The 12,421-nt window shown below is 47.7% G+C and overlaps 2 protein-coding genes and 1 non-coding gene across 3 annotated transcripts; 1 reads left to right on the top strand and 2 right to left on the bottom strand.

Annotated features, from left to right (window-relative positions):
* Positions 1 to 1,041: 1,041 nt before the first annotated feature.
* On the bottom strand, positions 1,042 to 3,242 carry Pmar_PMAR006234 (calcium-dependent protein kinase, putative). The gene has a single exon (XM_002774561.1). The coding sequence runs from the start codon at positions 3,223 to 3,225 to the stop codon at positions 1,375 to 1,377; it is 1,851 nt and encodes a 616-aa protein (XP_002774607.1). The 5' UTR covers positions 3,226 to 3,242; the 3' UTR covers positions 1,042 to 1,374.
* A 4,008-nt stretch (positions 3,243 to 7,250) lies between these two features.
* Positions 7,251 to 7,322, bottom strand: Pmar_PMAR006233. Its single transcript has one exon. It is a non-coding gene; the product is annotated as a tRNA-Ala (tRNA).
* A 754-nt stretch (positions 7,323 to 8,076) lies between these two features.
* Pmar_PMAR006232 (ankyrin repeat domain containing protein) lies at positions 8,077 to 10,670 on the top strand (the record flags this gene model as incomplete). The annotated part of the gene is made up of 13 exons (XM_002774560.1): positions 8,077 to 8,124; positions 8,169 to 8,254; positions 8,302 to 8,368; positions 8,420 to 8,506; positions 8,551 to 8,616; positions 8,659 to 8,810; positions 9,048 to 9,123; positions 9,385 to 9,390; positions 9,949 to 10,033; positions 10,076 to 10,196; positions 10,242 to 10,353; positions 10,415 to 10,513; positions 10,557 to 10,670. The coding sequence occupies 13 exons, from the start codon at positions 8,077 to 8,079 to the stop codon at positions 10,668 to 10,670; spliced, it is 1,119 nt and encodes a 372-aa protein (XP_002774606.1).
* Between the last annotated feature and the right edge of the window lie 1,751 nt (positions 10,671 to 12,421).

Here is a 12,421-nt window from a genome sequence, read left to right as displayed (position 1 = left end):
CAGCCAAACAATATTCGATGAAGATCCTCCCGCAATAAGTTGGATAAGAGTAAGCATTCACTGGTACTGTATGACCTTAGTAGGATAGTGTAATCATCAACATTGCACTTATACCCCCGATTAGAACGGGTACTAGAGAGAGACGTATTATATGGGTACCGTGGATTGACTAGAGATGCCGAACAGGAGACTATATGATGACGAATTTCTTTATGATGAGAACATTAGCAACGATTCCTCCCTCTGCGGCTTTGCGCCTTCCGGGAAATATGACAAGACTGATAGCGAAGTGCCACTTCCATGGAACGCTGTTTTTACAGCATCCTCATGAATGCACTCTAAATAGACTACACTGATAATACGTACCACGCTTCATTCAAAAAATATAACATCGTCATTGAAGGATACACATTTAGCCAGGGTGGCTGATGTGGACGCTGATGATCGTCGGCTACAACACCCAGAACCTGTGGTGTCATCTCCCTGAGAAAATTAGTAGCGAGATGCACACAATATACTACTGGCCTTACACGAATCGCATTTTCAAGTGTTAGACTCTCAGTCGTTGCCTCTGTTAGTAGAGCCGGGCTCGTTGGCGACTCGAAATAAAAATCTATACTTTGATGACTATTCGTCGTCATGGCATTGAATATAGCGGTCCAGAGAGGTAGGAGCAAAGGATCTCGGGGCTCTAGATCATCAAGAACATAAAACATTTGTGCACGCCATACCTCTGATACCTACACAACAACATACAAGAAACGACTTCAGCGATATAATACTACGATTTTCCGAGATGAAGTGTGAGCACAGTCAACACGAGTGATTATTGCGGCTTCAGGCATATCCTTCAGGGCACATGCTGCCTCAGACGGAAGGATCATTCTCCTATTGCTGCTTGCAGTGTCACCAATCATCTGAGCACATATGAGACTATAGCTAGTACTCGAACACAACAGAGAGATGGCGAGAAGATAACAACAGACGATATTTAAGTAGGAGAGGAAGGTGTGCTGACTGACTAACCACGACAATTAGGCCATCATTTCCAGAGTTGGCAAACAAACCAATACGATAGTTCTAAATGTCCACCAAATAGAAAATGACGATCGCGGTTTTTGCTCTCAGGAGCAACATACAGTGTATATTCCGATAACGTTTATACAAAGACAAAACCGGTAAAAACCTCTCAGACTACCTCCACTACACTGAATATCATAGATAAGTGTTGTTATCAACTCAGACGAAACCAATAAGACTAATAACAAGTGTAAAAGATACGTATTCCTGTACGACACTAGCCAGAACAGGACAACAGGATTGATGATATCCAATAGAAGAGTAGAATACAATGAATGGTCGTATAAGTGTACACTATCCAACTACTCCATTAACAACAGCAGCCTTCCCAGGTGACCGCGTCTCCGCTCCTTCCTTGGAGATCTGCGATGAGTAAAGCTCATCAGATGACACTCCAGTAACAGTGGGTGCCTCCGAACACCGTGCTGATTCCTGTCTAGCAGCATCCGATATACCATAAGGCTTCTTATACGAGATTTCATCAGGTATCGCCAGACGATCAGAAGTGCCCTCATATTGTTCGAATAGTGCCGTCGGCGGCAATGCATCAGTGATGCTCTTAATCCTAGACATTTTCCTACCAATAGTCTGCTCACTCTGAGGACGAGACGCCACTGCTGAGTCAACCACCATACCAATCGACTTCAACCGTAAGTGATTGGAATCAGTATCATCCCTTTCTAATCTGAGGGCCCTCAAAAACTTCTCATAATCAATCTCGCCGTTCTCGTCAACCTCGCCCTCCCGGAAGAGCTCTTCCGCGTCCTCTGCGTCTTTTCCCAAGATAGCCAATACATCATTAACATTCAATTTACCAGTGCCTTTAACATCAAAGGCCCGGAAAGTATCCCGTACCAAATCTTCGTGAAACTTTACTCGATTCAATAGCATAGCAGCGACAAACTCTGAATATTCTATCTCGCCATCACCAGACTGATCCAAGACGTTAAACATGTGCTCAATCTCCCTATTGGAGATGTCCAACTTCCCTTTCATCACTTCAACCATATCAGACAGTTTAATAACTCCTTTTCTTTCCGTGTCCAACGCCCAAAACTGAAACTTCAAATCGCTTATCTCGTCACTGGTGAGGCTGTACGCCATCATACACATAGCAGCTCTCCTGAAGTGCGAACACGCCGCATAACGCCGCATAGACTCCAACACTTCATCACCAATCTGATATGAACCGCACACCTTCGAAGATCGCCCTACGATCCACGGATGTTGCAATGCCTCTGAGGCCGACATCCTTTCCTCGGGATCGCGTATCAAAAGTCTGCGTACAAAGTCTTTAGCTTGAGGGGAAATATTCGCCCACTTTTCCTCGGGCATTTCGTATTCACCTTCCTCAATGCTAACCAACATATCCCTTTCCGGACCATGAAATGGTGGCGATCCACTCAGTAGCATATATACGATAACACCTAGCGACCACAAATCACACTTGTTGGTGTAGGAGCCCTCCAGAACCTCAGGAGCTACATACGCTACGCTACCACAAGATTGGTGCATACGACGAGATGGATCTATAATCTTGCTAAAACCAAAGTCGATGAGCTTGAGCGTAGCATTCTCATCTTTACTATCGTAGAGGTAGTTCTCAAGTTTGATATCCCTGTGCACAACATTATGTGCATGCAGATACTTCAACGGTAGTAGCATTTGGTAAGTCGTCTCGGCCGCCACCGATTCGGAGAAGTGTTGGCCTTCCTCAGAGACCAGACGATGGTAGAGCTCCTTACCTTTGCAGTATTCCATCACGATATGAACAAATTTGTCATCCTCGAAAACTTCATGTAAGCGTGCGATGTTAGGATGGTCCAACCGTAAGTATATGTCGACCTCACTTTTCAGTAGAGCCATTTTCTTGCTACTGATGCGCTTCTTCTTAAATGACTTAACCGCGAAGGCCTTATTTAATCGCCGATTTATAGCCAACCGGACCGGACCGTTGTAACCGCTACCGATCACTCGACTCTCGAAGTGATAAAACTGCTCTATCGGCTCATAACGTATCCGAGAGCGCTGGACGACAGTGGGATGGGCATGGCTTTTACTGGCAGCGGCCTTCATGATGGCGTTGCGGGTAACGTCATGATTATCGAGTCCGGACCCTACAAGGGTCGAGCTGTGGCAACCCATTCAGATTTACAAAGTAAGAATAACTGAAACAATCGATGAACTCAATCTAGAGCTAGGAAACAAATATAGAACCGCAAGTAGAAGTGGTTTCACTTTAATAGTGCTCAGACAAGTACTAAATGTTCATTCTGACATATACAGCGGTTCCGTAGTAGATCCTGGACTCCAGCATTGACCTGGCAACCATCACAAGACCGATCGGGTGGCTAGCTGCATGCAGAGAGGAAGAGAAGATGAATGATATAATCTTTAGAAGAAAGGCAGCAAGTCGGGGTCACACGAATTCGATTCTAGTGAAATTCGAAAACATATCGGAAGTAATAGCGTGCGCCATTGTAATCGATAAAGTTCCCAAGAGTTGTGACCATCCCCATCGACGCTTCCGCACTGTATTTTCTCTTACTTGGCCGTTGTTGTTGTTCTTATCGGTAGTACCTCCACATACTTGTGTGAGTGGTGAAGAAAGTATTCTTATCTCGACTACTACAGTGAGCGGCATCCATTCCCTTTCCTTCAGTGACAAGGAGGAGGATCTCCAGTCGGCATGTTTGATGGGTCCATACATCTACTCTGTTCGAGTAATGTTGTATTACCTCTTATCATCCGTTTATGGATACTTGGGCGTTATACCAGAATGTGGGGGGAGAAGTCAGTGAGAGGCTTATGTTTCGTTCATGGTGGACTGTTTGCAACTGGGGTCCACGGCCAGATCAGGGAGTGGTCTACCAGTACTGCTAAGGAAATGTAGTGATGGGATAGTGAAAGTGTCAGTGTGGGGGAGGGGAATATGCACATGGTCAACCACATGTGTTGGTGAAAATTCCAAGGAAATTTCGGAATGTTATTTTTGTGCACTTCTACCCCAATTCGTAAGGAAACTCTTGAGCTCAGCTGAGCAAAGCAAACATATATTCCTCCAATACTGGGAAGTGTAGTAGACGATCTGACTTGGGCATTTAGGGGAACGTATCCACCCAACGGTGGTGCTATAAGAATATAAGCCTATAAGCCTATATGAACAAGCACCTATTTTCAGCCTTTTTCAGCCTTAAGAGCCTATTTTCAACAGGGATGATGTAGTAGACGATTTTACTAGCACCTATAAGCGGATTTATATCAACGGTGGTGCTATATGGCTGTTGACGAAGAAAAGAGGCTCTCGGCAGTCTCCACTGAGAGTGGTGCTATTCCTATGTAATGGCGATGGTTTGGTGGTAGTCTACACGACAGTGTTGGAAAATATGCATTTGGTCGGTCACATGTGTGGGCGAAATAGTTTGGATTTTGGGAGATTCTTTTGCACTCCTATTCGAATTGGTATATAGACTTGTGTGTTCGTGGAAACTCCTGAGCTCAGCTGAGGGAAGCGCTTATATGTTCCAGCACTCCCCTCGTGGCAGTTGGGTATAGATACTCCTTGGGTCCGTCTGGGTCTACCACTTCAACCCGCTTGTGAGAGCTCAGAGGGGAGTACCAGACAGCTAAGAAGAGAGGCGGTGCTGGGAGCACTCGAGCGATGTCGGTTGGCTTCGGAATGCCTACAGAGAGTGACAGTAGCCATCGGACAGTATATGCTGGTTATGATGGAGGAGTCGTCAGTGAATGGCGACTCGAGATTAAGGAAGGAGATGATGGTAATGTTCTCAGGGAGTGGTATGGGTCGTGATGTATGTTGTCGATAATATTGTTACATACTCCACGCTAATACCCGATGTGTGCTGATACGCTGAGAACTTCCATGCAGAGGTTATTGAGATATCTATCGCATCAAGTCTCGGGTTCGAATCCCACAGGGTGTATTTTTCAGCAACTCTGGCATCTCTGGGCTACACCGTTTGCGTATCGGACAGTATGCGCAGATTGGCTCAACGGTCCGAACGCAGGCATAAAACGGTCAAGTGACCTCAGTCGAGACCAGACCTAGGAAGGGACTGACGGTAAGGTTGTTTTGTGACTCCCCCCGGAAGAGTATATTGGGAATTAACGATAGCCTCACGTTAGCAGGCGATATCAACTATAATGAGCCCTCCCTTGTTACAGCTGTTTTCACTGTGGTCAAGAGTCGCTTTTCTAACGACACTGAGTCATGACGATGGGAGGATTCGCACGTTCTCGGTAGGCCAGTGTTGTCGATCCTGGGTGTGCATCCCTAGACCTACGACTCGTAGGCTACGAGACTGGCTGCATGCTCTTACTGATACCGTATCAGCTAGGGGAGTTACGGAGGCCAATGCTCCCCCTAAGAAGCCTCGGTGGAGGGCCAGCTCTGCAGTGGATGGTATAGTTGACGCCTCTGAAGGGCTGGACAGATCATCGCTGGTAGGTTGAGGATGGTTGATATTCTCTGTATGGCATTTTTGATAGGTTCCATGCTCGGTGATAGATGAGGCTGATATTGACCAGCAACTACCGAATGCATTTGACCGGAAACGATTCTATCGTTGCGCCCGGTTGTTAAACAGTTGTTGCTTCGCTCCGCTGTTCTTTACAGATGTCCTCACCAATTACTGTGGTCATGGTGTTCGTACCAACGTAAAAGCGTTGTCTATTCCAACTGCAACTCATCCGAGTGATACACTGTATACGTTGGCTCTTACTTGTGATGCTTTTCCAATCATGTTATCGCTATGTAATGAGCCTTGCGCTGTCAATACCGACTGTGGAGAGAAAGTTACTCAATGCGGTTGAGTGTGATGACATTGCTTTTGTGATACGCTCTGAACTCCTCAGGGGCGACGACTTGATCGCACCACATCTTATCTATCGGGAAAAGGTGTAGTAGTAAAGCCTGATCGCACGACCGAAGTAGTTGAATAGTGTCTTGGCAGTCAGTCGTCATTCGGATAAACTAGCTTGGTGGAGGTTAGGTTCGGGTGATAGGTGGTCGTTGCCGTCACCATTTTGTATCTAGGAACGGATCTCCGTCTGCAGTTTAGCGTTTATGATCATATTCCTCCTCGATGGCGGATCGATCACTGACAGCTTCATCATCCTCGGGAGGTCAGGGACCTCTACATGAAGTCCCCGGGTCGTCGAGGAAAGCTGTCGACCCTGAGCTTGCCGCCACGGTTATCAGAGACTACCTATTACCACTCTTCCAAGAGGGCAATAAGCCGATACATTATGCTAAGGTCGGCCCTGGACATGGCGTCAACGAGAGGCTTTGAACAGGTTCGGGCTGGGTTGATGGATGACCCAGCAGCAGGGAAGAGTTTCCCCTCGGTGATCCGCTCGGCAGCTTCGTCGCTGTTCTCCTCACGCGAGGCCAACGGTCGAAAGAGTTCTCCTGTGGGGACATCAATGCTCGAAGAAATGGTAAGCTCTATGTATGGGTATGTATGCGACTGTAACTAGAGAGAAAGAGATCGGCTTGTATCACCCGTGCACTGAAGGCAGCTGCTGATAACTTTGTTTCCTTCCAGCTTCTCTCTACTCGGTTGCTCGACGAGATAACGGAAGCGCGAGACACAATATCGGCGTTGGAAAGTCAACTGGAAACCAGCGAGGTAACCAGAGAGGAATGTCATGTCACTGGGCAGTTCATTGTAGTTTGAGCGCAATGGGATGGAGGAAGAGTACCGAGTTTTGCGGCAGAGGTTTCGCAGTGTAAAGAAAGAGATGAAGACTACACAGTATCAGTACAACACTCATCGAGTGAGTTAACAGGTTACTGGGGGCGTCATTATGAAGAGCTGAGCCAAGTGGTCCTCCCTTGTTGTTACCCGCTACACCTTATTCATCTACTGAGCTGAAGTATATTTCGGCCTCTGTGAACTGTGTAGTGGAAACGGCGAACGGCGATGTGTATCGTTCATGCCGCTCAGTCTTTGAATGTTGAGCTGTACTTCTGATAGAACCGTTTCTGTGGGCGATGGATTTGGTGTCAGGCACGGAACGCCGAGTTGGAGATAGAAGGACGAGCGCTGCGAACTCAGGCTGGGGAAATGAATGAGGAAATGGAAAGAATTGCCTCTGCCAACGCCGATTTATCAACAGTAACATGATCGGGATATTGGGAATAGGTATGGACGTGCCGGGGTTCGAACCCGGGGCCTTCTGCATGCAAAGCAGACGTGATACCACTACACCACACGCCCTATAAATAATTTGTTCCATCCACGAGAGGTACTCACAAAGTATCTGCAAGACAATCCAGGAGTTTTTAACTTTCAAACCCTCAAGTTGCGGGCCGCAACTCTTCACATCCCACCCTCCGGGGATCTGCTCGTATCTGTCAATTCCGATTTAGGAGCTCTACGGAACCGAACGACGAATTGAGCGGCTGACTCACGATTTATCGGAGAAACGAAGTATAACTAACGTGGCCAAGCTTCAGAGCGAGGTCCTCGCGGAGCAGGTAGCTGAACATACCTGTTCCACGGTGGAGCCTCCACCTAGTAAATTGCACTCAGCCAGGTGAAAGCGCTGCAGGAAGCGGCGACGGAGCTTGGTGGCATGAAGGAGTGCCAGGATAGACTCAAGCATGCTCAGGAAACAGCCACGGTCGGAATAGCGGAGGTCGACGAGAGATTCTAATTTTGGGTCCCTAGAAGAAACTCCTGGTAGATTACTGAGTTCAAGGATGAATTGGAAATCGAGACCGCACGAGTGATGGAGGAAAGAAACAGCTTGTTGGAGAAGGTGTATGGTTGTGTACTTGGCGACCTCTCGACCGTCTCTCGATGAACAGGGAGGACCTTATCTTCACAAAAGACAGTCTGACTAGCGACAAAACTAGACTGCAAACAGAATTGGACGAGCAGGCAAGTCGCAAGTGGTGATTCTCATGATGAGATGTGAAGGTGTTAGAAAAAGACGGCAAAGGCACAGATAATAGACCTGTTCGAGGAGATGACTGCGATACGAAAGGACAGGGATAAGATGGAGAGAAAAACTAAGGTGTGAGGCGATTACTCGCACATCGCTCTCAATGCAGTATGCAGGATCTGCAAGAAGACCGCGATAAACTGAAGCAACGGTTGAAGAAATACTACGCCAGACGACGCTTGTTTGAGATCGATCAGCGAACGTGAGACAGTGGTTAAACTTCCGATGAGGAACTCTGGCGTCTATCAGGTGTAAGAACTGCAATAAGGAGTACATGGAATCAGCTAACTTCAACTGGAGTTGCCGAACGCATCAGGTCAGTACTTGCTTGACTACCCATGAACACCTATCATTGGCTGGCCGATAGTCAGAGTTCGGCGGTGAGCTCTGGTGGTGTTGCGGTAAGACGGGGAAAGATGCTCCCGGATGCAAGTTTGCGAAACATGAGTCCAAAGTGGGGAACCTCGTCATTGTAGCTCAACCATAGCAGATGTTCAGGACGAAGATGAGTACAATACCTTATTAGATGAGGACGATGTTGACGAAGAAAATGGTGATGCTAAAGTACCCTCCCTGAGTGATGGGTGTGGGCATGTTGAGAGTTAGGAGGAAACCGGAGGAGCCGGGGAGAAAAACAGGAAGCATAAACCACGACGAAATGTGCGATGTTTCTCATGCAAGGAAATGGGGCATTCAGCTGAGGCGTGCCCGAAGGACCCCAATATGAGAATCGTTTGGGGTAAGGCAGACCATACAGCGTGATGCATACAAGGCCTTAAATCACTTCAGATGGTCATTTCCAGGGCGCTAGGGAAATGAGACGACTTGCGATATTACGTACAGTGGCAAAGGCTAGCGGAGCGAAGCAGGCCTTCACTGCTATTAAACCGGGGGACCAACGGAAATCATCAACACGCAGCGAGAAGGCTAACACTATCAATACACACCTACAGTCAGCTCTGGTCAGCCCAATGCATCGATTGGATTTGCGACAGATACGAAGCAGTAGAGGTGATAGCCTTAGCCGACAAGGCCGACTTTGATGATATTAACTCGAGTATAACGGAGAAAGTAGTGAATTGCTGATGGTATGGTATGCTTTATATTCATACAACAGTTGGTGGAAAGGAGCGCCATGACAGCGACGGCGATCACAGCACCTGCAGATAATAGCACTCATAGTAATCTATTTGCCACGCTTTGAAATAAGGGGCTCCATCCTCAGCGATTAACCTGACAAAGTCGGTCGATGGTCCTACGTAGAGGATGCTCTCTCGACTTGAGTGAGCTGCGGTTGGTCGCATGTACGCATATTGATGGTGTTAGTATTAGGCAAAGGTGATAGCAGCCGAAAACATGCCTAGTATTCGATACCATTGCTTCTCATCCTGGCGTTTCCAAGGTATAATCTCCTTCATCGTGTTGGGGTTCATCATTCACTTGGGTGGCTATGTGATAGAAGTATACAGGCTTGGTCATCACCCCTCGAGTTCTGCTCCTGCAGTGCTTTATACATATTACACCGTTGAGGTCGTGGTCATGGGGCCTTCATTTTCCTCATAGTTTCCTAACAATGTCTCAATTCCCATGATTGGTTTAGAACCAGTTGAGACCAGCATCATCAGACGTCGTGCTCAGGAACATGTTAGAGCTCAAGGGCGGCCTCCTATTGTAGCGAAACCACTTGGTGAAAACGAAAACGAGTTGCACGCAGATACGTTCACAAACGTTCCAAATCCCCTCTCTCGGGGCGATCGGAAGAAATCCACTGTGGAGGGCGGCAGTAGAGGACGATTCTGAGGCTTTACAGTCCTTGTTGGTCGGGGACCTCCCTGATGCTTCTGTAGAGCCGCCTGTCAGTGATGCCCAATCCAAGATCTATCATCCTGTTGTCAGTCGCGTAGTGGAGCGATCACGGCCCTGGTGAACGCGAAGAGCCGAACAGGAGATACTCTGCTTACCTTAGCCGCAAAGCACAACAGTAGGGGAGTGTTGAACATCTGAGATCGATTGTGACGATCAGGTCGGAAGTGCATTGAAGTCCTTACTAGACTTGGATGTGATGTGAATGCTCAAGACGCCAGCGGTCGGACAGCTTTCTTCATTGCATGTGCTAGGAACAATGTCGCAATTGCCAAGCATCTGTAAGGAAGCAGCTCCGTGAGTTGATGCATTCCCATTGTTGCTAGCTTTCACCGTGCGGCCTGCGACCCGGACATCGTCGATGATGGCGGCTTCACGGGCTTCGCTTCAGCTCTACTGTTTGGCAATGCTGAGATAGTTCGATGGTGGCTAACGAGGGTAGGTTCGGAACACACGACTCGTGTGACACGAGTGAATCCCTACTGTCTGCTTCACTCAGGTGTCGAGGAGCGCTGCCACTGACGAGATTCCCGGCCTGTCCAACACGGCATCGTGGAGTCCTTTCTTGCTAGCAGTACATCTGGGCCACTTTGAGATAGTGAGATCGGTGTGTAAGGTCTTGGAAGACGCCTTTGGTTCAGGTAAGGACACTCTCCCAGTACATCGGAAAGGTTTCGATGAATGCCAAGGATGCGGAGGGGCGGGGGGCGCTGTTTCTGGCAGCTTTTGGAGGCAGACTTGAGCTGGCCGAGTAAGTGATTGCGGCAACACTCAGAGTGCCTCGGTTTGATTAGGTTCATTTTGTCACTTGGCATTGACCGATCACAGCTGACACAGCCAGCTGCCTATGGGTTAACACCTTTATGGGTGGCCTCATGTGAGAATGACGCTGTAGCTGGGCTCGATGTCATCTTCATAGGCCGAGGTCATCTCAAATTTGTCCGCTGGCTCCTCGAGGTCACTGATGCTGATGAGTCCATCGTGAACGCAGTAGATTCACGTGGAGTTACTCCGCTGTAGCTGAACATCTACATTTAGAAACGTCATTTTCTTGAGGCTTCAGATACGTTGCAGTGGAAAACGATCGCGTTGATGTCGTCGAATGCCTCACTGCTCACAATGCTGATGTTAATAAAACACCCTACAAGGTAAAGAGGCTTAAATTCACTAACACGGATTGACGTACTCAGACATTCTCGCCAGCGATACAGGCTTGCGCAAGAGGCAATCTGTCGATGTTACAAACATTAATGAGAACAGGGCAGGTTTATAGGAATGACGCTATGATGATCGAAGCGGCCAGGTGAGCGGAGACAGCACGCCGTGATGATGATGATGATGAACATGGTTGGGCAGGTTCAATGGATATGAAGATGTGGTTCTTTGGATCCAGATGACCAGAGGATACTTCACAGCACTTCATTATGCTCGCGAGCTAACGTTTGATCAAGTGCGGTGTCTCTTCAGTGATTGCCATCGTAGCATGAGTTCCAGGTATTGGCGCATTTACGTGGGGCTGATCCGAGGCAATCAGACATTCGATCGAGAATACCAATAGCATACGGCGAGCTGCTTGGGCCCAGCTCCCTTTCGCTAGCTCAACAATGCATCAATACACCACTGGTAGCATTCAACAATAAGGCTGCTCATTTAACTGCTGAATGCCTTCAGGACGATGACCGACTCGAGTTGATAAGAAGGGCCGCCAATGAGCTGTGGTCACCGAAAACTCACTGGCTCTTCGATCTCAAGGCCAGGACGTTCGCGTGAGCTAACGGAGCAGAAAGGGCCATAAAAACGTTGTTCTCAGAGGTTTCCTGGCGAGAGTTGGACGATGGCTGGCATGTCCTAGTCACCTGCAAGAATCTTATCGACCCCTCTATCTCCCTTATGACATATGGAGTATGTACATTATGCCCATGGCAATTTCCCGTAAGGATATCGGCAATATCATATTGCTGAACGTAAGTATGGGCCAGGCAATGTTGCAGGCACTCGATTCGAACCGAGCAGGGAGTTCCATTACGGGAACCATCCCAATTTCAATCCCTTTGACTCATGATATATTCTGTTTTCTTTTCTTGCCAACGTTTACCAATTCCTCATTCTCATCGTCGCCATATGTATAAATCGAATTATGGCATGACAGTACTAATGGTAGAGTAATGAAGCAGTATGTTGCGTTCATAGGGCAGCAACACAATAGTGAATTCTCTCTGTTGAATACTGTGAACTGTTGCACAATACCTCGTACAAATACCTCTCATGGCGTAATCCTGCGGATTCCACCACTCAGGAATATCTTTTTACTGTGTTGTGTTCCTACTGAAGAATACTCTGAGTAAGGGACTCCAAACAGAGCAGTGACAAGTGTGATGAAGGATAGGCAACCGACGATTCATCTACCGGATCAGTTAGCGACATTAATTTCGACAGGGGTGGAGGCATGTACATTCACGTACTTGATCAATCCCAATCCGAATCTTCAGACGGCAACGACACTACT

The sequence above is a fragment of the Perkinsus marinus genome (assembly GCF_000006405.1).
Source record: "Perkinsus marinus ATCC 50983 genomic scaffold scf_1104296958234, whole genome shotgun sequence".
NCBI lineage: Eukaryota > Perkinsozoa > Perkinsida > Perkinsidae > Perkinsus > Perkinsus marinus.
The sequence above is the reverse complement of the archived record's forward strand: the minus strand, read 5'-3'. Positions and strand labels throughout refer to the sequence as shown.